Raw genomic sequence first — 25342 nt, forward strand, 5'->3', positions numbered from 1 at the left:
ATTATATATAAGGACACTTGTTGAACAAACGTTTCCCTTTTTTCAATTATATATTATAAGGACACTCGTTGAACAAACGTTTCCCTTTTTTAAATTATGTAAGGACACTCGTTAAATAAAAGGTTTCCCTTTTTTCAATTATATATTATAAGGACACTCGTTGAACAAACGTTTCCCTTTTTTAAATTATGTAAGGACACTCGTTAAATAAAAGGTTTCTCTTTTTTCAATTATATATTATAAGGACACTCGTTGAACAAACGTTTCCCTTTTTTGAATTATGCAAGGACACCCGTTGAACAAACGTTTCCCCTTTTCTTTTAATTAGGATTGTTCACGCAAGTATTTGTTTTTATTAATCTTATATAACTTCATGTGATGTATGAATACTAAAACAAATATATAAGATAGCTTCTGTGAAAGGGTAGTATATATATCTCAACGTGATGATGATTACCTACTTTTGCAAGTTCTGGTGTTGCATGTTCTCCCAAGTTTGGTAACCATTAGAAGTATCAACCTGATTAAATTATATATAGGTATACACTCATGCAGGTAAAAATGCTGGGAAAAAAATAATACTGCTTATATGATATATTAAGCCCCGTTTACACTACACTCAATTTATTACCACGGCACGGCTAAAACTATCACCCGCGTGTGCAGTTTTATTCGTGAACGGCAGGATATCAATACAAATTAGGCCAAGCGCGCGGGGATGAACCAATTGGTACGGGTTCCAATTTAACCGTGCCGCGTGCATGCCGTGCCCAAAATTTAAGTGTGGTGAAAACTGAGCTAACTGTGATGTATATAGCGAATTAATCCACTGGAGCGTGAACTATATATAAAACTGGCAATTGTTTATTTATCAAATCCCATAAATTATGTCTATATGGCTTTGATTTAATATTATTGACCCATTGCGTCGACGTAAAAATCCCTAAAGCCTGTTTTCCACTAGGCGGAATTTTGCTCGCGGAGCGGAATTTTTCTTTGTTTTTCTCACATTAGTTCTGCGTGAAAGCGCGCAGACAATTAAAAATTCCGCTCCGCGGGTAAAATTCCGCCTAGTGGAAAACAGGCTTTAGGAGTATCCTCGGGTCCTTTCCGAAAGATATCTTATGCGAGCTGTTAAGGCTCACTGATGGCTGAAATAAATAAATAAATAAAATAATATAATACTTTGTATTATATGCAAACTGGATTTATTTTATTTGTAATATTTATATGCTCTGTTAATTTGCCCTCCAGGGGCCGGTTGTATCAAACCGTTTAGTTTTAACGGTGCTTAAGTTCAAAATAGAAAGCAAGTCTATCGTTTTACTCAACAAGCAAACTAAATGTTTTTAACCTCAATACAAAGCTACTGTTTACAACTACTATTTAGTGCATAATATTCAAGTTCACTCATTCAAGACAAATGTAAGATACAACCGGCCTCAGATGCCTATTGAGAAGTCTCGTGCGAAGGGTCTATAATTTTATAACAGATAGTGTGGCATAGATATTGTGTTATTCGCTTTGTGTTTAACGGAATATACAGAATAACCGCCAAGTGTCTCGTCTGGCCTTGGTTCAATGCACTAATTGAATAAAGATGATCAGATGGAGCATGTCTGAGGATTAGAAATGAGGTAATGATGGTAAAGTTAATGATTAAAGAGAGAATATTGTGCCACTAGTAGGAAATGACCCCAAAATGTTTCTGAAAGACATTTAGTTGCAATCAAGAAATTTTGCTATGTGAAGACTAATAAGATAAATAGAGAAAATAGGAGTTTTTTAAATTTCACCTCATATATATGGGACCACATGACCAGCCTGTCGCATGCGGCATAATCTGGTCCAACTTCAACAGACTACCTGCTGTAGAAAAAAGTTGATAAAAGTATATATGAATCGCCTATTAGCCACAGCAACTGTCGAAGGCTAGCTCAGTATTTGATGACACCCTCGTCCCCAGGCGCTTTATTGGAAAACATAAAGGCTGCATTCAGCGTAATATAGAGATCTGTGGCTAAGATGTGCGAACGCGCAGGGGTGCTTGAGGAGGAAGCGACAGGAGAACGAAGCTTCATTTGCCGTGCGCACTCGTACATCTTTTCAACAGATCTCTATATATTACTCTGAAGGCAGCCTTTATGTTTTTTAATAAAGCGCCTGGGGACAAGGCTGTTTTTATGACATTGCATGCAAGCTAATGTAACTAAATCAAGGCCGTGACGAGGCAAATGAATCAAAGAGTCTTAATCAGATTGCTATTCTGGGTCATTGACCTGCACATGCACTCTGGTCATTTTGTCCCAAATCTTCAATTACACATGAAAAATGAAGATATTACCTGAGTAGGCTACTTTTTGAACAATGAACACGGATTTTGAGCAACTTCTTTTTGTCCCATTTCTACAGAAAATAAAACGCTTCCCAGCCTAATAAACATGCAAATGGTTTTCAATACTACAGCACGTGATATAGTGTGACCATATATTCAAATTTAGTTCGACTGCCCCTCCTGCTATAAATTTCGTAATTATTAAAATCAGGTGTGGTTGTCTGTGTCCATCTGTTTAAATCTGGTAATAAAAATTACCAGCCTGATCTGCTCACACTGAAATAGACCTTCATAACGACGTCATAGACGTTTCTCTGCGACCGAAGAGTATTTTACCTGAATTCCTAATTTCTGTGGAATAATCGGGGGACTGTAAAGTCTCCTACCCTATTTGCCTTGACTTCAAAACGCTGTTCAGTAAAGCGAACACGTTGTGTACGAAAACTTCTGCATCTTCATTCACGTCGAAATTACGGAATTATTGCAACAGTTTACCCCAAGATGCCTTGACAAACAATATGTTTGTCGAGCTTTTGCATATATTAATTGCATTCACAAGAAAACATTAAATATTGCTTTAAAGCTTTCTTGTCGTTGTATTGACAATCACTTTGCTATCATATTTCTCTCGTAAAGCTTTACGACACTGAATAACAAGCAGTTTACGAGAATTCTTCACGTTAGCTTTCTTGTTGTCATGACAATCGCAACAACAATATAGATTATCGAGATTTTAAAAAACATTCTTGTTGACAAGGCAAAGTGCCATAACAACAAAAAAATATAAATGATATTTGGAAATTTTAAGTGAAAACTGTTTTGTTGTCACTTTTTATGTAGCTAGTTACTTGCTAGTAACTTTCTAATTTTTCTATAGTCGTTTTGATTTTATTTACGCAGATTTAACAACTATTGAGGTTGAAACGTAGCTTTTGTGGTTTTTCACATATAACAGTGCTTTAGAGCATTAATAAAAAACGATAGGTTGGTGAAGTGAAAATGACTCTTACAAACCTTGACCTGGTGTGGGGGTCGGACACTTAGCGTTGTCTATCATGCCGACATAATCCAAAATCTGAAATTTTAGAGTGTCAATGTTTGCAACCATTCCCATTTCGTAGCTTTGAAATATTTGGCTTACTTCCACATTCTGTTGAAGAAGAAACATGCATAAGTTAACTTTTGCCTGATCATTACACGAGCAAAAATTAGTGAAAGCTTATGTGTAACGTATTATGCGGATAACAACACGTGGAGATACGTGGCTCTTTAATCATTTGGAGGGTAAATTAACTTCCAGCCGTCCCGGGAGAGGATTTTGCAAAACTACTTGATCTACTAACATATATGTGTGGTTTATTAGAAGACTCTCTTGCAGTTACAATAACTGAATTACTGAGCAAGTATTACAATAAAAGTTAATAAGATCTTACTATTTACACAATGTTACTATATTCTTTTGGGCAATTTACATGATACGAATTACGAATTATACAGGGTGTCCCAAAAAAAAGTCCCCGCTATTGAAATGAAGCTTTTGTTGGAATTTGAATGCATGATCAACGCAGTAGTGTGTAAATAGCATAGTTATTAGGTTGAGGCATTCAAACAAAGCGTCTTGCTTTCAATTGGGTTTATTATAATATTAAGGCAATCAGATTCTAACAAAGGCTTGATTTCAATAGAGGGGACATTTTTTTGGGACACCCTGTATAATATTTAAAATTAAAATATTTATCAAATATTTGAACAATTAAGCTACTAATCAGTTAAAATATTTAAAAGTGTAAAAGGATTGTGTTCTCTTTGTTCTACAATTAGTAACGTTATTAAATAGGTAAAATTGTTCAGAGATCTTCCTTAAATTGAAATTATGATCACATGCAGCAGACTTTGGTAATAATGTAAATAGCGGATGATCCTCGCGTTTCATCTTGTTCATATATTCTACACACAGTAGTTCTCTTCTTGTTTTCAAGGTTGGTAGTTCTGATCGTTTAAGAGCTTCCGAATACGAGTCAACATCGCTTTCCTCCCCTTCCCCTTTAATTAGGTGTCAATAATTTGCACAAAACCCACGCCAAAGGCAATAAAAATTCGTATGTCAAAATTCCTATACAAATAGTCAAGGAACCCACATCACCTTCCAATTCCCCACGTATAGTTTGCTATTGACCTCTCATTGGGCTAAACCGATTCCGATAAATTCATAGAGTACTTCCAATCGAACTAAACTAACGCCATCTTTTGTGAGTATTTTTTTAGTGATGGTCTCAAAAAGATATCCTATTTTTTGACACCATAATTGTTTTATTCATTATATTCCTATCATGCGTAATTCGAGACTAAGCTAAAAATAATCTGTCATTGATGTCGGGATAAAAACAGACGGGTTTATATAATTTGGTCGTTGTTCATCAGATTGGCGCCGAAGATATAATGGGTATAACGTCCTTGCTTTAAAGATTATATGTATTACTTACCTCAGCTGTAGTCTGTACAACTCGTAGAGTGAATATCGCAACCAAAAATGTTAAATTGGATACGAGAATCGAGTACATTCCTATATAAAATATTTAATGCATACCCTAGAATTTATACAGAGCGATTATATATTTAACTGAGCAATACATGTAATCATATGTCCAAATTTTGCTATCAAACCTTGAATTTGAGCCAGGAGGCCAGGAGAGGATGACGTGTTTCGAAAGTCTTCGCTAGTTCAAGTTTTTCTTACCGTTTACTACCCGTTAGTTCTTGCTTCGTCTAGAAACGTTTTGATATTTATGTTAACAACAAGATATGGGGGAGTTATTTCACATTAGCAAGTGCAGTCACGCGGGAAATTTTGTATTCAAAATGAATGAGAGATATAACGGAAGTCATTTTAGCGAGCGGGGGCAACTTTTGACAAAAGACACACCACAAGTGACTGGTACAGAATTTGACAGTTGATCACCGACTCTAAATTTTTGAGTTGGATCGATAAAATAGGAATGGAACCAGGTTGGGCTACCAGGGTAGTCTCTATGAAACATTTGGTATCTTAGTTCTTTGGTGATCCAGGGTGATTTCCTATTTCTAATTCTTCAGATCTAAGTGGTACATGCTTGTTAATAATTTCCATGGGCATACTTTTCCAAGTATGCCACATTTCATTTGGATGTTTGGAATGATAAATACTCCGCCAATCTTTTTGTTCCAGCTCCTTTAGAAAAAGTTTTTGATCGAAAATTTTCATTGTCTAGTATTTATTATCCTAGGATTTTGTGGAATATAATAATATTGTAAAGGTAAAGGTACTTGAAGTAGCTGTGATTCTTGTTGGTTCATTTATCAATTTCTCAATATCATAAATGTCTAATATTTCCTGCATTTTTTGTCTGTTTGATGATTCACTTGTTGACATGTAGTCAACAATTAGGTCGCCAAGGAGATAATGTTCCAAATTTTCAGAATCAAAATATCCTATCATTTGTTCCAATTCTGAAAAATGACTCACTGGTGAATCAGGGGGTCTGTACCAGGTACAAATTAGCATGGGTTTAGATCTTGGTTTTTTAATTTCCAAAACTAGATTTTCAAGTGCATCTAGCTGTAAATCATCTCGAATTTTGTATTTATCTTAGTGCGGACATAGATGCAAATATTTCCTCCTTTACGTCCATTTATATTTCTGTCTCTCCTCATAATTTCATAACCTGGTATATAGACCTCATGGTCCTTAACTGATGAGTCGACAAGCTTGGTTTATTTATGCACATTATATCAATCTTATTACTATAATGTAAACCCAAAGCTCATCAACGTGGGCTGTTAAACTATTTATGTTTAATGAAGCTATAACCATACCACGGTGGTGTGGTATTTTAATTTAATGACAATTGCTAGTATTAGGCAGATTATTGCCATGTAGCGACTCAGGGGCGGATCGAGGATATTCTCTGACCGGTGCATCCTGCTGAGTCTCGCATGGAAAGGGGGGTCCGTCAGGTGAAGGATTCGAACCCACGCTCACCATTGTGGTACAGAATTCCCCACCACGCTTTTCAGCTTGGCGCTTTAGACATCTCGGCCAACCAGACGAGTAGCTACCACAACAACAACACCTACAGGTATAAAAAATGAAAATTATCTCTTGATGTAAATATAAAAAAAATGTTTCCGCGAGATATTTGCAAACCGACAGTGGCAGCGGTGGGATTCGAACCCACGACATCGAAATGACTGGTGCCTGAAATCAACCCCTTAGACCACTCGGCCACGCTACGTACGAAGCGTTGGTGCTCAACTTTGGATATTGCTAAGGGTTATTTCCCAAAACAAGTAGTATTGCCTGTGCAATAAAAATAATTTAAATAATTTATTAAAATAATTATTTTGTATTAAAATAATTTAGTCAAATATCTGTCTTATTTGTAGAAAAGTACGTCAGTCCGGTTTGGAACTTTATATCCGCTGTAAAATATTGCGTCTAGTGTATCCTTATCGCTAATATCTTTTTAAAAAATTTCACTTTCTTTTTCACGTTAGGAGGTGTGAGGAATTTCCAACATGCCCAAAAAATATTTTGCAACATTTCTAAATTTGTCTTGTGTGAGATTCGAACCCACGCCCACAACTGTGGACCAGAGCTCTTGCACCATTTTAAGTCTTGCGCCTTCGACCGTTCGGCCAACCTGACTGTTCAAATAATTTTGAACCGATATCGCTTTGTTGCACGTTATCGACGAGGAAACGACAGAAGTAATTTCACAAAAGTATTTTTTAAAACAATATGGAAGTACTAATTTAGTATTGGTGAAAAAATGTCAGGTCTAGGATTCAAACTTACGACCACCATTGTAGACCAGAATTCCTCGCAACGTTCTTGAACCTGGCGCCTTAGATCGCTCAGCCAACCTGATGAGTATCTACCACAACAACAACACCTACTGCAATAAAAAAATGAAAATAATCCCTTGATGTTAAAATCTAAAAAAAATGTTTTCGCATGAGGTACATCGACAGGTAAACCGACAGTGGCAGCGGTGGGACTCGAACCCACGCCTTCGAAATGACTGGTGCCTTAAACCAGCGCCTTAGACCACTCGGCTACGCTACCTACAAAGCGTTACTGCCCAACTTTGAATATTGCAAACGGTTATTTTACATAACGAGTAGTATTGCCTGTGCAAAATATATTAAGATTATATGGTTAAGTATCTGTCTTATTTGTAGAAAAGTACGCCAATCCAGATTGGAACTTTATATCCACTGTAAAATATTGTGTCTGGTGTATTCTTATCGCTAATAATTTTTTTAAATGCTTCACTTTGTTTTTCACGTTAGGAGGTGCGAGAATTTTTGACCAGACCAAAAATAATTTTCCTACATGTCCAAGTTTTACTGGCGTGGGATTCGACCCCAAGCCCACAACTGTGGACGAGAACTCGTACGCAATCTTAAGTTTGGCGCCTTTGACCGCTCGGCCAACCTGACTGTTCAAATTATTTTGGAACCAATATCGCTTTTGTTCCACGTTGTCGACGGGGAAGCGGCAGAAGTAATTTCACAAAAGTATTTTTTAGAACAATATAGAAGTACCAATTTTGTATTAGTGAAAAAATGTCAAGTGTGGGATGCGAATCCACGCCCACAATTTCGGACCAGGATTCCTCACAACGTTCTTGAGTTTGGCGTCTTGGACCGCTCGGCTAACCTGACGAGTAGCCACCACAACACCTACTGGTATAGAAAATGAAAATTATCCCTTGATGTTAAAATAAAAAAAAATGTTTCCGCACGAGGTACATGCGGAAATTAGATGTCCCAAAGTTTATCGCACAGCTGTGGGACAGCCCTCCTTTTCTGTACACTAAATTATGGAATGATCTTTGCAATGATATAAAGCGCAGGTCTATAGTATTGGGAATTTTTAAAAATTTAGTAAGAAATATACTGCACACAAAGTGCTGGAACAACTTGTGTCGTACTCTTTTTACCACATAAGTAATTTCCTAATGCTGGTGCACTTTCCAAACGCGCGATTCTGCTTCGTTTAACATATTCGTCCACTGAGATAGTTTGTCTACGTAGTTCACCAAGATAGTTTGTCGTGTGTTAACTCAGGGTCATTGCGTTGCCTACATTGCCAGGCACATTCGAGGCACGTTATTGTTGACTGAAAACTTTACAATACCTTCAAAAGGGTCTGAGCAGTGTCAGATACAGGAAAGGCAGAATAAATTACTTTTAAAAAGCAATCGTTTTTTATGAAAAGGGTACATTATCTAAATAATTACTCCGGCGTGAGCGACGATTTGAAAATTCGCGGTAACATGGATAACACGGAGTCGGAGTTCCGGAGCCGGAGTTTCGGAGTTAGAGTCCCGGAGTAAAAATTACGGAGTCTGAAGTAATAATATTGGAAAACACGGAGTCACAAATTATTGAAAACACGGAGTCTGTTAAAAATATGGAAAACACGGAGCCTGTTAAAAATATGGAAAACACGGAGTCTGTTAAAAATATGGAAAACACGGAGTCTGTTAAAAATATGGAAAACACGGAGTCACAAATTATGGAAAACACGAGCCTGTTAAAAATATGGAAAACACGGAGTATAAATGTTTGGAAGTCTGCCAAGCTCAGTGGTCAATACTCAACGTGAATTATGCAAATTTGATAGCGGGTTTTAAACAACATGGCGTCAAATTCGCGTAACGTTTTTGCTATTCCGCAAATGGTAAATAAACGACCGAAAAACTTATCCTTAAACATAAATAATATTCCTTAATTTAAAAGGGAGGATATTGTAGACAAAGAGGAAATTGGATGTGGCAGTTTTGGTGTGATTTAAGGTGATATAAGGACACGTAATGTAGTTAGCTACAACAATAATTCTATGACTTTGAGCAAGAGGCATTATAGCTATAATCTTTTGTTATTGTGTATTCTTTCTTTTATACTATTACTGTGGTATAAAAAATTAGTATAGACTTATGAGCAATCCTTCATTTATGAATAATATATGTATAATTTACGTTGACTCCGTGTTTTCCAAACATTTATACTCCGTGTTTTCCATGTTTTTGGCAGACTACGTGTTTTCCATAATTTTTGACCCCGTGTTTTTCAATATTATTACGTCAGACTCCGTGTTACCCATGTTGTGATGTGGCAACGTTTAATCAAAGCTAGATATTTATTTCACCCGCTCCTCGTGTTGCAAAATAAAGTCATCCTATTGGCTGAACACTCCCGGCCTGACAGCTCAACATTGCTTCTGATTGGACGACCATAGTAATTTGAATAATATGATTAATTCTTTCCTTTCATTTCTGATGTTCAGGCTTAGGAGAAGAGAATTAATCATATTATCTAAATTACTATGAACGTCCAATCAGAAGCGTTGTTAAGCTATCAGGTCGGGAGTGTTCATCCAATAGGATGACTTTATTTTGCAGACACGAGGAGCGGGTGAAATGAATAATATATGCTTTTGATTCCAGTTTGAGACATCACTTCAGCCACAGAGCATACAGAGGTTTGACTGCCGTTAATTTTGCGTACCCCTGGCTTAGCCAGTGCGCTCAAGAGAGGCTTTCTCCCCCCGGGAAATCATGCATATGGCGGCGGCTTGAACACATAATGGAATATAAACAGCCGAGACACAACTATCTGGAGAAATCGTATTTTTGACAAAAACGTTGCTCAATTTTTTTCTCAAAACCAGATTTTGTTAGTTCTTATCCTTTAGAAGAGTATAGAAAAATATAGAAGTGGGAGCGATCTGTTTATTTATATAGCGATGGCTATTTATAATGTTCGGGGGGGATAGGGCCTCTCTTTAGTGCACTGGCTAACAACATGGCCGCTAGGAACGCATAATTAATGCCAAGTCAAACCTCTGTATGCTCTGTGCTTCAGCGCTGGTCTTCGAAGAATAAAAATTAGTCTCCTCCATGCCAAGAAAATTTCAACAGAAATTGCTATCAGATTGCTATCGTCTTCAGCAGAAGAGAAGTTTAATAGAAGTTTACTATCTCTGACAGACTGTCGTTGGTGTAATACCAGGTAATATGCCTTTCCCTTTGCGTGTTTTATCAGCTTGTTTCATCGTGAGCTTTTGGGCTGAGGTTCCACGTGTCTTTAGTTCACGTCTTGTAATGCCTCTCTCGTGTTGTGTTCAGCTTCAAATACAAACTTGTATAGCACTAACGTAGCTTTTATTCTTTTCATGCAGAATTTTGACGTATTAAAGCGAAGCTAAACGATGAAATTTGTTAACAAGAGATTGACGACCGATTAATTGTGGCTGACCTGGCTCAAGATAACTCGCCTTTAAAGAGAAAGCAAGTCTAGGCTTTTTCTGGGGAATATTGATGATATGAGAAAGGTAATATACGTCAAATCTTACCGTTGAGCCGCTATATAACCTTCCCTCTAACCACACGCAAATTACGTTTGAATTGAGTTCTAAAGACCTAAGCAGTGAACTAATGGTGCCTTTTATTCTTCCAGGTGGAGTTTGAGAGTTTAAAACCAAACTGAATGAAGTGAAGTGGGCAAAAAGTCCGTTACCGTAGCTGAAATTGCCCGAGACGACTCGCATTTGGCTTAAGATAACTCGCCTTTTGAAGAGAAAGCACGTCTACGCATTTTCTTGGGAGTTGTTGATGATATGAGAAAGGTAATATACGCTAAATCGTATGTGAGCCGCTAACCTTTGCTCCAATCGCAAGCAATTACCTTTGAATTGAGTTATATAAAGACCAAACCAGTAAACTAACATTGCCTTTTGTTCTTCCAGGTGGAGTTTAAAAGCTAAAACCAAACCGAATATAGAAATGAGCTGGGAAAGAAAACCCATAGCTGAAATTCCCCGAGATGACTCGCATTTAAAGAGACGGCAAGTCCAAAGCTGCTTTTCAACACTTTTTGCTGAAATGAACAGGTAATTTTGGGTCTATTTTATTCAAAATAGGATAATAAACTTGAAACGCTTGATCAGGCATCATGCGTTCTCTCAACTGAATAATCACCGCAAGTTATCTCCCGATATTTATGCTCCCTTCATCGAAGGTAAATCCTTGAAATCGCTGTCTATAACAAGCATTCTTTTGGTTTTATTGCAGGTGGCGATTTAGCTGGTCAAGCCATTTGAAACAACGACAAAACCTGTTCATAATAAAACGTGAGTATTAAGCAATTGAACATTTTTAGATAAACCGAACAATGGGGAGTTTATGCATGATTCAGGTCAAGAACGACAACGGCCGCATGATAATTTGAATTTGATATGAATAATGGCAATGAAATACTTAAAATCCCAGAGCGGTTTCATAGATATTGTTTACAATCGCAATTTTACGCGTGTTTCTTCTCAATAAAAAATGTAGTTTGCTTATTTCTTTAATCTTATTTCAGGTTGATGGGCTCTGTTGAGCTATTACCGACAAGATAAATCGACGGCAAATCTACGCCTGATGTAAGCAACCTCAACGGCAAATCTACGCCTAATGTAGGCCAACTCGACGGCAAATCTACGCCTAATGTAAGCAACCTCGACGGCAAATCTACGCCTAATGTAGGCAACCTCAACGGCAAATCTACGCCTAATGTAGGCCAACTCGACGGCAAATCTACGCCTAATGTAGGCAACCTCGACGGCAAATCTACGCCTAATGTAGGCAACCTCAACGGCAAATCTACGCCTATTGTAGGCAACCTCAACGGCAAATCTACGCCTAATGTAGGCAACCTCAACGGCAAATCTACGCCTAATGTAGGCAACCTCGACGGCAAATCTACGCCTAATGTAGGCAACCTCGACGGCAAATCTACGCCTAATGTAGGCAACCTCGACGGCACTCTACGCCGAATGAAGGCAACCTCGACGGCAAATCTACGCCTAATGTAGGCAACCTCGACGCCATAACTACGCCAAATCGACGCCAAACAGCAACGCATCATCGATGCCCGAGCATCGTACAGGTTAGAGTAGCCTGGTGGTCAAAAAATGTGCATGCAGGGGTTAGTCTGTGCATGATTAACTTAACGAAGTTAACTAATTTAGTTAACGAACTTAAGTTAAATAAGGTTTTAAGTTCAGTTAACTAAGTTCTGGCCACCAGGAACATAGCTAATGCATGATGCATGAGGGCAAACGTTTCTTAAATTCGGTTAAATATTTTAATCGGTTTTGCGCTTAGGACTGCTCGCTTGTGCTTAGGGCTGCGCTAAAGTTTAGGTTGATAATTTGTCTGTTAAAACTGAAAACATATCTTAACTGTTATATATACCCATATTTGACCTAAGAAATGGCTAAAAAGCCATGCACACTAACACAAACCATTGCCACAAATGGCAGACATAATCCCGTAGGTTCTTTCCTCTTTCTCTTGTCTTGATTGAAATCATCTTCGGCTCTTGAAATGCGGTCAATTGCGGCTTTCGGAATTACCATGGTAAAATGATAACTATAGGGTCACTATTCGGTCTGGTTGTAAAATTATTTGTATGTAAATACGTTTTTGATTTCTCAGCAAACATTGTAAATATACGATTATATCTTGCCTTACTATATTTTGTAATTGAACATATAATATTGTGTATGTATTTATGAAAAAAACATGATTTATATCAAAGTATGAACAGATACAAAACATCATGCACGATACCTCATGATCTTGTAGCTGCACATATATAAAGTAGACACGCACACGAGTAAATACATTGATGCAAACCATGGCCTATAATGGCTTCTAGTTTATATCTCTTATCTCTTGCATTCACTTAACACTACAGTTAATATTCAAGCCAGAAACATTAATTTTACCGCATGTCTTATACTGTCTTGCTATTCTGAAATACATGAATTTATGCAATCAAAGTTAACACACGCATGCTCTCAATTAATGAATTTGAAGTTACTTGACGAAAATAAGGAATGGGTGGGGGGTGCATGCTGTTATCTTAAAACGATATATATGCCTCATTTCTACTATAGTTAGAAACCAATTACGAGACAAACATTGGCGGTGGGCATTGTAACTTAATTATTTTTCCAAGGTCTCTGAGATTTCCAATCATTTAGCTTCGTCGAGTAGTGCTTATGAAAAGTAAGGCGCCACTTTTTGTTTGTACTGCTTGACTTTGCTATGTGGTTCGAAGTGTTAGCAGGTATCTTGGGATATCTAATAACGTTGCAGTGTTATTTTCATTGCTGTTTCTATAAGAGCAGCTTGCTTTGGCTGTATGCCTAAGCTCTAAAAGTTTTTAAACCAGATTTTCAAAGAAAAAAATGCACTCCTTTTGCTGTTTCTATAAAAGCAGCTTGCTTTGGATATATGCCTTGGCTTTGAAAGTATTAGTCCTGTTTGCCTGAAAAAAAATGTACTCTTGGTGCTGTTTTTATAAGGGCAGCTTGCTTTGGGAATATCCCTTGCATGCATGGTTTAAAAAATGTTTACTGAATTTTTTGAAAAAAAATATTTACACTTGATGCTGCACTTGGTTTCGACAGTTTGTTCCTTTGGCTATATGCCTCAGCCTCAAAAATATAAAGTCAATTTCTTGTAATATTTTTTTCCAAACCTTGTTTCTACAAGGGCAGCATGCTATATGACTCAGCTCTGAAATGTGCAATAAAGTTTTCAAGGACAATTGTGTATATATGCCTTCATGCTGTTTCTAGAAGGGCTCATGAAATATCTTCAAGTTAACTCGATCCTTGAAATATGTGGCACAGTTTGACAGCTTAAAACGAAACTATTAGGAACACTGCCTATGATTTGTTAGCAGAATAATTTTAGTTTTTGGACGAACGTAACTTGAATCTAAGCGCTCTGAACTCAGGCATTTTTATGTATTACTATATTAGTTCGTCGATCTCATAAGCTTTATTCAGCTCTCTACCAGAGTTAGTGGATTAATTCTATAACAGAACAAAAAAAATACACGATAACTTAGAAACACTTACTCAAATTAATGCATGTTTTACTGATCAGTCTTAAACATTACTCAAACACGATAGCACACTGTAAAAAGACATGAACAATTTATACTAATTATGCCAAATTAACTTTTAATCTGCACTGTTCTATAAATTTAAATGTCAACATCTTAAACGCACCTACTTTGTAACCGGTTTTAGATATAATAGTTTAATGTCTTCGTATATTAATGATGTACTATGTAAAGAAAACACACACGCTTTGTAATACATGTTTAGTGAAGTATTAATAAAAATAGGACCAAAATTGTCCGTCTCCTCTCTCTTGATTTCAATATCTTTAACACACACATTTTGTTGTAATACATGACTTTGTTTTAATAAAATCTCAAACTTGTGTACTTTGTGTTTAATTCCGGCTTTCAGTGAGGGTTTTTCTCCAGGCACTCTGGTTTCCCTCGTAAAAAAACAGCGTCCGTGTGTTCGGAACTGTGTTTACGGTTGGTTTTCCATACGAAAATTGAACTTTTCACGAGTAAAATTGAAAGAAAGCTAAACATTTCTGTTGACAATTTATATCCGCATAATTGGTACGTCTCGTTATACTCGATAAAAAGTTTAAAATATTTTCGCAACCCAGTAGACTTTAATGTCTGACGTAAACGCCCTCAGAGTAGTAGTAGTAGTAGTAGTAGTAGTAGTAGTTTATTAAAAACAACATCTCGCAGTCTTAAGACTGAATTACATGTGTTTAATACAAAATTTAGAATATAGTATACAGGGTGTCCCAAAAAAAACGAAAACTATTGAAATCACCCATAACAATGCCATTGTTAGAGTTTGAATGCCCAAGCACTCTGTTGGGCCCACAAGTGTATAAATCAGGGTTGCCATAAGCATTTTTATGCATGTATATGATGCAGTCAAATTTGCTTGTTCGCAAAAATGATATTTATCAACAATATTTACAATTTACAAATTTGGATAACATTATTTAAATGTGCATCTCAAGGACCATGACCTTCGATATATCCCCTTTCTCTAGCAACACAAAGCATTTAGCATTTTATAAGTTGCATTAACGTTCTAACGGATCCTAAGGCTCACATCAGTACGATAGCACACCAGCTCTTACACTATATTTTGCCCGCTGCCGATCGGTAGGGATGGAGACGGTATCCGAGCGAAACGATCGGGCTAGGGGTGAAACGGTGTTTCTTTTGAGTTTGCTGTTTTCGGCGCAGATAATAACTCTACGAACCATGCTATTTTAACGGTACCTCCTCCATCCCGTGATCAACTGTCACACGTGAGGCACTGAAGTGAAACCGTGGAATAAACGATACGAACATCAAAGTACACACACACACACAAAAAAGAAAATACCTGTAAATGTGGCGATCATTAATGAATTTACCTTTACCCCAAACACCAATTCAACGACCAAAACGGGTGTGAAAAGAACTGTGCTTAATCCTGCAAAACAAACTAACAAAAAACAAAACAAAAAAAAACCCCAGCCAGATTAACAAGACGCTTCTCCCATAGAGTTCACAACATCGCGTGAAGTCGTTAGGGAAAAAGGGAGGGATGGGTCACGCAAGCAACTAACAACTAGATCAGGCAAACTGGGCTCATATTTATACTCACCGGAGAGGGCAAGTAACCGACCGGACCAGCGTCCTAAGACCCGAGACACTACGATACGAAGACCCGTATAACATTAACTTCCTTTATTATTTAATAATAAATACATTTAACGTTCTAACGGATCCTAAGGCTCACATCAGTACGATAGCACACCAGCTCTTACACTATATTTTGCCCGCTGCCGATCGGTAGGGATGGAGACGGTATCCGAGCGAAACGATCGGGCTAGGGGTGAAACGGTGTTTCTTTTGAGTTTGCTGTTTTCGGCGCAGATAATAACTCTACGAACCATGCTATTTTAACGGTACCTTCTCCAAGTATGTCTCCAAGCCAGATGAGGGGTTGGAGTTAGGTTACCGTTAACCTTCTCCACCAGTCTCCAACCCTACAGCAGCGGGGCAACGTTGAAAAATGACTGCGGCGATGTGCGAACGTAGCGAAGGTAAGCTTGGCTAGTCCAACGTCCAAGAGCTTGAATTAGATGATCCGGAATCCCCGCAGCAGCGGCGGAAGTAGCAGCCCCAATGCGAAAACTGTGAGATGAGTAGTTCCCCAATTACGCCAGCCCGCCTCAAGATTTTGCGAAGGAAAAAATTGACTTGTGGAGCAGTTAAGGGGAAGCCATCCGACCACAGGAATAAAGGACCAGGGCCGCTGCCACGCATATCGAGGTAAGCCTGAAGCGCCAAGACAGGGCAGAGATGATTGTTTGAAGACCCGATGTACAGGACCTGTCCGACGCCAAGAGGATCAGTCTTAGAACATTTGATTCGGAGACGAATGCCCATTGACGAACCAGAAGAGAAGTGTACATCAGCTAGTGCCAAATGACGGGACGGAGCGAAAGGGACAACCGAAGTGAATTCGCTGACACGCAGAAAACCAAAAAATGCCCGAGAGCACGCAGACCAAAACATAACTGCATGATCCATAACTGCATAGCCGCCAAGATCACCAACCGTCGACGAATGAATCCAATAGTTCGCGGGTTATGGGGCAGCGTAACGAGGAAACGCCAGACCGAGAACGACGGATGCCCTGAAGCAGACGACGAAGCCGTGGTTTCTCTTTCGTGGGATCCGGGAAGCCAAGGTCAATATGATAGGAACGGACAGCAGCTAGGTACACATTGACGGTTGCAGGCGAGAGTGATTGCGCCAACCAGGAAGCGAACAACATCAACTGATTCTCGGAAGTAGGAATGGCAGGAGCAGAGGAGAACACGGCGGGAAAAAGGGAATAAAAAGCCCAAAACTTCTTCATGCCAGCAGAAAACGTGCGCCGAGAGGAAGCTGCCAAACCAAGGGCAAGGAAGCCCGCACACTGCATCTCTAGTTGACGCTGAGCAGCCCCGACACCAGAGACAACGGGACGGGCGTGGGATGTGGATCCGCGTTGGGATGAAAGCGACGAAACTCCTGAAACCGAAAACGAGAAAGGCAATCAGCCGCCGAATTATGCCGTCCAGGGACGTGGCGCGCGGAAATTGAAAAATGGAACCGGTAGGCGACCAACACCAGTCTGCGTAACAAGTGCATGGACAACTTGTCTCGGCAGGTCCCCGAATTGATTATTGCGACGACAGCATCGTTGTCGGATAAGAACTCGATCTGTAACCGATGCCATTGATAACCCCAAACATACGCTGCAACGACAATGGGAAACAATTCCAAAGCAGTAATATTAGTTGAAGGTGCGAAGGAGGGCCACGAACTGGCAAACCAAGCGTTGGACCAAATAGCACCAAAGCCGATAGCTCCCGAGGAATCAGAGGCAACAAACAAATCGGGAAGCGAACGAACGGATGACATGCGGAAGAAACTGATTCCATTCCAAGATTGCATGAATTCAATCCACCAGCCGAGATCGAGACGAAACTCCGTATTGAGCCGAATAGGGTGGGTAGGCGAACGATAAGCGCAGAGCAAATTAATCATACGCCAGAGGAACGTGCGACCGGGCGGAACAACTTTCGTAACGTGGTGAAGCGAGCCGATAAAGGATTCTAACTCTCGACGAGTGCACCAAGACTTACGATTCCATTTTTTGGAGAAGCTCTACGATAGCCACAAATTTAGCGGATGGCAACCGAGCAGATTGGGTGAGAGAATTTAGTTCCACACCTAAAAAAAACACTAACGTAGTAGTAGGACCCTCGCACTTTGACGGATGGAGAGGCAAACCCAACCGGAGGAATAAGGACCTGGCGATGGCTACATTACTAGCGCACTCGGAGGAGTTGCCGGGGCCAAGGGTCAGGAAATCGTCGAGGTAGTGAAGGAGAAAACGAACGCGATAATTAGCTTTTAGAAGCTTCCACCATTTCGGCGACGGAGTTGAAGATAAATGGGGCGGAACGCAGACCAACGGAAGAGCCAAATCGACGAAATATGACTCACGCCACCACATGCCAAATAAGAAACGTTCGTCAGGTCTGAGAGCGATGTTACGGTACGCACATTCTACGTCAAATTTGGCGATAAGAGCACCCGGACCAAGCTGTACTAAACGAGCAATGGCATGATCGACGGAGATGTAAGTCAAGGAGAAAGGATCCCTGGGGATGCCGTCATTAACGCTATGGCCTTCGGGTGACGACAAGTCCAGAATGAGACGCCATTTACCAGGCTGGCCTTTCTTTGGAATGACCCCAAACGGGCTGCACTGTAGATTAGGAAATGGTGGCGAGGCAAATGGACCCACGACACGACCATGCGAAATTTTATTTGCCAAATATTTGTCGATAACATCGGGATGTTGCAAAGCCGATTTCATGTTTCGGTGCGATGATCGTAAAGAGACTAGCGAAGAATCAAAACCCGACGGAAAGCCGTGAGCTATACCATCCAACACGTAGCGAACCATAGCTTGATTGGGATGGTTGATTAATTCCCGATGAAACTCGACGTATTGAAGCGGCGAAACGCGGGAGACCAACGGAAACAGGATGCGGGATTCTGGCAACGGTGGATCTACAGCACGAACGAAAGCACCTACAACGGAGTAGAAAAATAGCAAGAACAGCGAGCGGAAGCGATCGGAGCAACCGGTGCGATCGGTGCGATCGGTGCGAACGGTGCGATCGGTGCGAACAGTGCGCAACTAAATCACTATTTTATTCAGCAACTTCATAACCGAACACGAATTACAAACAGACTAAAATAGCGCACAGAACAATGTTAACGTCCGGAACAACAGCAACAACAACCGACCACTACGTATTAACTAACGACGCGAGGTGTCTGATGATCGACGCTTCTTCGCAGGTTGCGAGTGAGATGGTGAACGAGGACGACGTGTAGACTGGTGGGCCACGCTACGACGATGGATTGCAGGACAACCCAGAAAATCACAGGCATGACGGAACCGACACCGGAGGAATTGCGATGAGCACCGACCAGCGTTCCAAGAGTGACAAATAATGGACGACGACCGGGGTACCGGACGCTTCAAGGGAGCTGGAGGACGAGGAAAACGAAGTAGATACCCGCAAAGCAGGAGTAGAAGAAACCCCGGCGCCGAATATATTATTATTATTATTATTAAAAACTTTATTTACCCACGCTAGCCTCGACAGCATATTTATATATAGCTGATTTCCACGAGGGGCGTCACACAAATAATACAATGTAGTATAAGTACTTTAAAAAAAGATAGAGTTAAAAATATAAAATACATAAACGTATTTGACACGTGTGGCACAGCATCTTCCACTAGTTTACTGCTATTTCTCGTTTAAAGCAGTTTAAAGTATCTGCCGATTTAGCTGCAGGTGAAAGGTTGTTCCATAGCATGGCGCCGCTGTACTTAAAACTTCTTCTTAGATATTCCGTTCTGGGTTTTGGAAGAATTAAATCCTTTTCACTGCTTCTAAGATTATAAGTATTTTGTTTCACACTCTTTTTACAGAAAGATTCTTTTAGACTTGGGGCGGCGTAGCCATTTAATACTTTGTACATAAATACAGCCTTGGATTTTTCCCTTCTATTTTCGAGTGTTTCCCAGGACAAGGTATTAAGAATATCTAGTGACCTTTCATCGTAGGTGGCACTAGTTATCACCCTTGCTGCGCGGGACTGGAATTTCTGCAGTTTATCTTGAAGCAATTTACCGCAGTTTGACCACAAGGTAGAACAATAGTCAAAATGCGGCTGGATCAGTGCTTTATAAATGGTTTGTAACGTATTGGTGTTGACGTACGGTTTAGCGCGTTTTATAGCCCCGATACCAGAACTTGCTTTCTTGCATATTTTATCAATATGTTTTACCCAACTTAGATTTTCATCAATTACTACTCCTAAACTTTCAAAAGAATGAATTAATGGTACTGGTTTGTCATCAAAAATTACAGCATTTTCACCAACCTTATTTTTAAGGTTATACGGTGATCCAATAAACATCAATTTGGTTTTAGTTGGGTGGTGTTGTAACTTATTTTTGAAAAGCCAACTATGCAAGTTTTTTAAGTCCTCATTTAGATTTTGGACAAGAGTATCATAGTCATGTGATGATGCAGAAATTACAGTATCGTCAGCATAAAGATAGGGAGTTGTAGATTTTAGGCACTTTGGCATATCATTAATATATAATAAAAATAGCAACGGGCCAAGGATTGAGCCCTGTGGAATTCCACATATTATTTGTTTAGGTGACGAAACCTGACTATTGACAAGGCACACTTGTTCTCTCTTTGTCAAATAAGATTCAAACCATTTTAGCTCAGCTCCATGAATTCCAAATTGCGTTTTCATCTTTTTTAGTAAAATAGAGTGATCAATTGAATCAAAAGCTTTTCTGATATCAAGAAAAACAACCCCATTTAGCATGCCATTGTCCATATTCTCTAACCATTGATCGCACATTTGGATCAGTGCTGTCATGGTTGAGTGATTTGGCCGGAAACCTGATTGATGTTTGGAGAGCAAGAGATTTTGAGATAAATGGTCATATAACTGATCAAAAATTTCCTTCTCAAATATCTTACTTATTATCGGTAGAATTGAGATAGGTCGGTAATTGTCACACTTTTGTCTGTTTTCAGATTTAAAAATTGGTGTTATCCTAGCCATTTTCCATGCATCAATATAAGTACATGTGTTGAGAGATAAATTAAAGATGGCGGTTAATGATGGTGCTATTATATCTGCGGATATCCTAAGTATTTTAGCAGGTATATTATCCAAACCCGTCGCTTTTGAGATTTTGAGTTGCCTCAGACTTATGGCAACATTGATTGGGCTAATTAAGGAAAAAGCAAATCGAGGGCCAGAAAAACTATCGGAGCAATCCTGAGAATCTAAACTGTTTGTAGGTTCACACATTTCAGCCGCTAATTTAGGACCGATTTGTACGAAATATTCATTAAAAGCGTCAGCTATTTGTTTGTCGTCTACGATAACTGAATTATTGATATGAAGTTCGTTAACATTGGGTGATTTCTTACTTCTATTTAATAGGGTGTTTATCAGATTCCAACTTTTTTTAACATCTTTACTATGTGAGCATTCTTTAATTTTGTCTCGAAAATAAGTTTTTTTAGCGCTTTTCATTGCAGCATTAACCCTGTTCCGTTCTGATTTATACTTATTCCAATGTGCCGTAGATGAATGTTTTATTGCATGCTTTTTATGAAAATCTCTGGTTCTCATTAATCGTTTAACGTCAGATGTTATCCAAGGCACCGAGCTGCCTCTTATTCTCTTGCACCGAATAGGCGCGTGCCTATCAAGTATCTCGAGAAAAAGGGATCTCCAAACATGCCAGGATACATTAGGATCGTCAAATTGGTGTACAATTTCCCAAGGGATTTGCGATATTTCTTCTATAAAATCGCTTTCAACAAAATTTTTGTAGTCTCGGGTTTCTTTATAAGCGTGCCTTAATTTCGGTACTTTAATACTTTTAACTGCAAAAATCAAACTGTGATCCGATATTCCAAGATGGATCACGCCAGAATTTATTATATTTTCAGATCTGTTTGTTAAAAAAAGGTCGATTAAAGTTGCCGATTCTGCGGTCACTCGTGTTGGTTCAGTGATTAATTGATCCAATTGGTATAAAGAACATGACAGTTGGAGTCTCCGCGTATGGGAGTCTGGAACTGCTTTAACAAGATCACAGTTCATATCTCCAACAATCATTAGTTCTTTATTTTCGAGATCGCATTTACACAGAAATAAATCGAGTTCATTAAAGGCGTCGTTATTGGAATTAGGCGGCCTATACCAAACACTTACTAAGAAAGCCACTCTATGTGGTCTACGTACTTCAATACATATCATTTCAAGCGTTTCTGGAAGGAGATCTTTCCTTTCAGAAAAGGATATATTTTCTCTAATGTAAAGGACTACGCCACCCCCAGATCTATTTCTATCATTGCGGATCATGTTATATCCAGCTATATTAATTTCATTATCTGCTATTGAATCATCAATCTTTGATTCATTAATTGCAAGAATATCCAAGGAAGAATTAGTCAAAAGCACACGGAGCTCATCTACCCAGTGAGCACACGACGTCGTTTCGACGTTGATTTATGGTTGAATTTTGGTCGCGACGTCGATCAACCCAATATCGACTTCGTTTCGACGTCGATTTCACGACGTCATATCGACGTCGCAAACTGACGTTGTTTCAACGTTGTTTCCACGTCAGATAAAACTAGAGTTTGCTGCGTTTGCCGCATTTAAATTGTATATGAATTCACAACAATATTGGGAAAGTGTTGTGAACATCATATATGCAGTGTAATGATGTGTTTTTGTCAGGTCGTTAAAGCGTCGATATATCAACCTATTCTCGACGTCGTTTTCGCGACGTTTATTCAACGTTGTTTCGACGTTATATAAAAACTTTATAGTTCCAGCTTGCAAAGATCGCGATGGTAATAATATCATTCCTGATAGATAGTTAGGACGAATGTTGCGATTTTAAGAAGTTAATTTCTATGTAACAGACTATTTAAAACCTTTATTAAATACCTCGGGCCTCCCCGGAGCAACATCGGTCATGCATCGTTGGTAGAGTGCGCGCAGTGCATTTCGGGAAGGTCGAATTGAGCGCGTCCATTTGAAAATTGAAACATGTTGTCGCGAACGGAATATGAAACATTGTAGCTGTATATTTCGGGATATTTTCACAGGATTTTCTCAGTTTAATGGTTGGATATCTTCACATAAATCCAAGAAAGCAGTAAAGGTTAGTGAGAGTCAGTTTTACAGTGTGTATTGCCATGACAAAGGCCATGAATCGCGAGATATGAATACGCGATCGTGACATCGTGATTATATTTTGAAATTTAGACGTTTAAAACATTGCCCAAACTCTTTGATTCTCTTTTAAAAATGGTTCAGCTAAACAAATAACGATACTTGCTCATTAGATTTTGTTAATTTATGTTTCAACGTTGTGTGATCAAGGGTTATTCATTCTAATATGACTTTGTATATACAGTAAGATCGCCATATTTGACGCCAGAACTAATTGCATTTATAATCCTATGTTTTAGTAGGCTATTTATATTCAAACTTGCTATTTTAATACCTTTTAATTTGCTTATTGCATGCAATGGATGATCAAAAATACCTGATGCTGTGCCACACGTTAAATCAGTTAACGTTTCCTTCTGCGGATGTCCTTCTGTGGTTGTACGATTATTTTCAACAATTCTCCAAGTTTCTGAATCGTGGAACTCTGAAAATCCTGATAAAGTTGTTTCTGGGATGAAGCTGGTCCACTGCTTCCCCTAAGAAAATTGATAAGATGAACGGCTAAAATGGCCGAGCCTTTCGCATTTAGATGAAGTTTGCTTCCATTTAGGCATGTGTCATCAATGGTTGAGTTATCAATGAATGAGATATCTAGTTTCGTACAAATGAGCTCAAGTTCCTTGTTGACTTCGTCAATCTTTCTGGACAAAGCGAGGTCGTGTCGCACTGTTAGACCTGATAAACCAATTTTCGAATAGGGAAATTGCGATTTTACTTTTGTGGCAAGCTTTTCAATCTTTTGAGAGCATTCGGCAGCGGATTCCAAAGGGAGATTATTTGTCCCAGCATGCAAAATTACATGGGACGGGATTGCTTTTAATTTATCAAAGTTGATCTCCATTTCAATCTGATCTGCAGTTTTTCCTGGATAAGTAAACTTATGCACCTTCTTCTTTGAAAGCTTTCTAGGTTGGATATTTTTAATTATCGAGTCTCCTATAATTAAGATATCCGATCCAATTACGTGTGTTTCAGGACTCTTTCCCTTCTTTTGGCGCACATTGGTAGATTCTTCTTGGTCATTTGTAGGATTTATTTCGTTACCCTTGGGATAATTGCCAGCCCTAATCTCTGTTTGCGTCTCGTTGTCCGATATATCGCTTAAGGTTTGAAATCGATTATCTACATTGAGCGTGTGGGAAGTTGATGAGATTTCACTTGCTTGCTGCTTTCTGTTACAGTTTTTGTCCTTCTGTACAACTTGAAAGTTGTTAGACATTTCAGCTGAATTAGTATTCTTTTGATTTAAATTATTCAGGCAAGCTTGATAATCGTTTTGTTGAAGCGTCAGAGCGGTGACTAGATCGGTTTTCTCTTGCTCTAAATTAATAATTTTGGTGTTAAGGTCTTTTATTATACTGTTAGCTTTTTCCAAATTGTTTCTCAGGTGAACCTTTTCGTTTTCACACGCGCTAATTTTACATACTTGTGTATCTTCGTCTGCTCGATTTTTAAGTTGTAATATATCACTTTCGATACGCTTGAGTTGTAGCGCTAGGTCACAGCAATAACACTGAGAATTGTCGAATTTATGTCCACTTTTAGCATGAGGCGTTTCGATTGAAAAATTGTCCGCATTATTTAAGTTTTTGCGTTCATGCTCGTTGACATTGGTCGATGGATTTTGAGTGATTTTGACCGGGTTTGAGTTTTCTTCGGCTTTGCTACACGATAGATGTTCGTCATGATAATCTTCGTCACGGTTCTTGGCTTTATTTAACGAAGCGAATTTTACAAGTTTTTGTCGAAGGCTTTGATTCTCGTCGTCTTGAAATACCACAAGCTTTTGCTTCGTTTTACTATGCCACTTCAATACATAGTTTTTACTTGTGAATTTCTTTACTTCTCCGCCGGTAGATTTCCACTGCCCTTCGATTCCCAAGTCGGATTGTATAAACAATTTCAGATTCTCATACGAACCATTCCAAACCAATTCGTCATTTATTTCGATAAGATTTGATTGTTTAGCAGGTGTTGATGTCACCATACTATGTTCATCAATTTCTTGATTAAAACTAAAATGATCTTCAATAATAACGGAGTTGTCAAATACACGTCCATACGCCATGATGTCAAGGCCACCTCGAGACACTACTACGAGAGCTACTACGAGACACTACGATACGAAGACCCGTATAACATTAACTTCCT

At 38.9% G+C, this 25342-nt stretch overlaps 2 protein-coding genes, 2 long non-coding RNA genes and 1 other non-coding gene across 5 annotated transcripts; 1 reads left to right on the forward strand and 4 right to left on the reverse strand.

Moving 5' to 3' along the window:
- Window positions 1-1243: 1243 nt before the first annotated feature.
- Window positions 1244-5126, reverse strand: LOC114532052. Its single transcript, XR_003687917.1, has 4 exons — window positions 5000-5126; window positions 4819-4898; window positions 2345-3485; window positions 1244-1869 (listed from the first exon to the last, which is right to left on the reverse strand). It is a non-coding gene; the product is annotated as an uncharacterized LOC114532052 (long non-coding RNA).
- Window positions 5127-7357: 2231 nt separating this feature from the next.
- Trnal-aag lies at window positions 7358-7439 on the reverse strand. The gene has a single exon. It is a non-coding gene; the product is annotated as a tRNA-Leu (tRNA).
- A 3197-nt stretch (window positions 7440-10636) lies between these two features.
- Window positions 10637-11239, forward strand: LOC114532092. The gene is made up of 3 exons (XR_003687925.1): window positions 10637-10715; window positions 10841-11009; window positions 11130-11239. It is a non-coding gene; the product is annotated as an uncharacterized LOC114532092 (long non-coding RNA).
- A 6715-nt stretch (window positions 11240-17954) lies between these two features.
- LOC114532033 lies at window positions 17955-18788 on the reverse strand. Its single transcript, XM_028553625.1, has one exon. It carries the CDS (start codon window positions 18786-18788, stop codon window positions 17955-17957), a length of 834 nt encoding a protein of 277 aa, XP_028409426.1.
- Window positions 18789-23534: 4746 nt separating this feature from the next.
- Window positions 23535-25319, reverse strand: LOC114532034. The gene has a single exon (XM_028553626.1). It carries the CDS (start codon window positions 25257-25259, stop codon window positions 23535-23537), a length of 1725 nt encoding a protein of 574 aa, XP_028409427.1. The 5' UTR covers window positions 25260-25319.
- Window positions 25320-25342: the final 23 nt, after the last annotated feature.

This window comes from Dendronephthya gigantea, unplaced genomic scaffold, assembly GCF_004324835.1.
Source record: "Dendronephthya gigantea isolate DGI-Jeju-01 unplaced genomic scaffold, DenGig_1.0 000077F, whole genome shotgun sequence".
NCBI classification, from domain to species: Eukaryota; Metazoa; Cnidaria; class Anthozoa; order Malacalcyonacea; family Nephtheidae; genus Dendronephthya; species Dendronephthya gigantea.

Bases quoted from the DNA above. Each gene is read 5' to 3' on its own strand.
- LOC114532033 (XM_028553625.1), bottom strand. From the start codon at position 18,788: ATGGTTCGCTACGTGTTGGATGGTATAGCTCACGGCTTTCCGTCGGGT.
- LOC114532034 (XM_028553626.1), bottom strand. From the start codon at position 25,259: ATGGCGTATGGACGTGTATTTGACAACTCCGTTATTATTGAAGATCAT.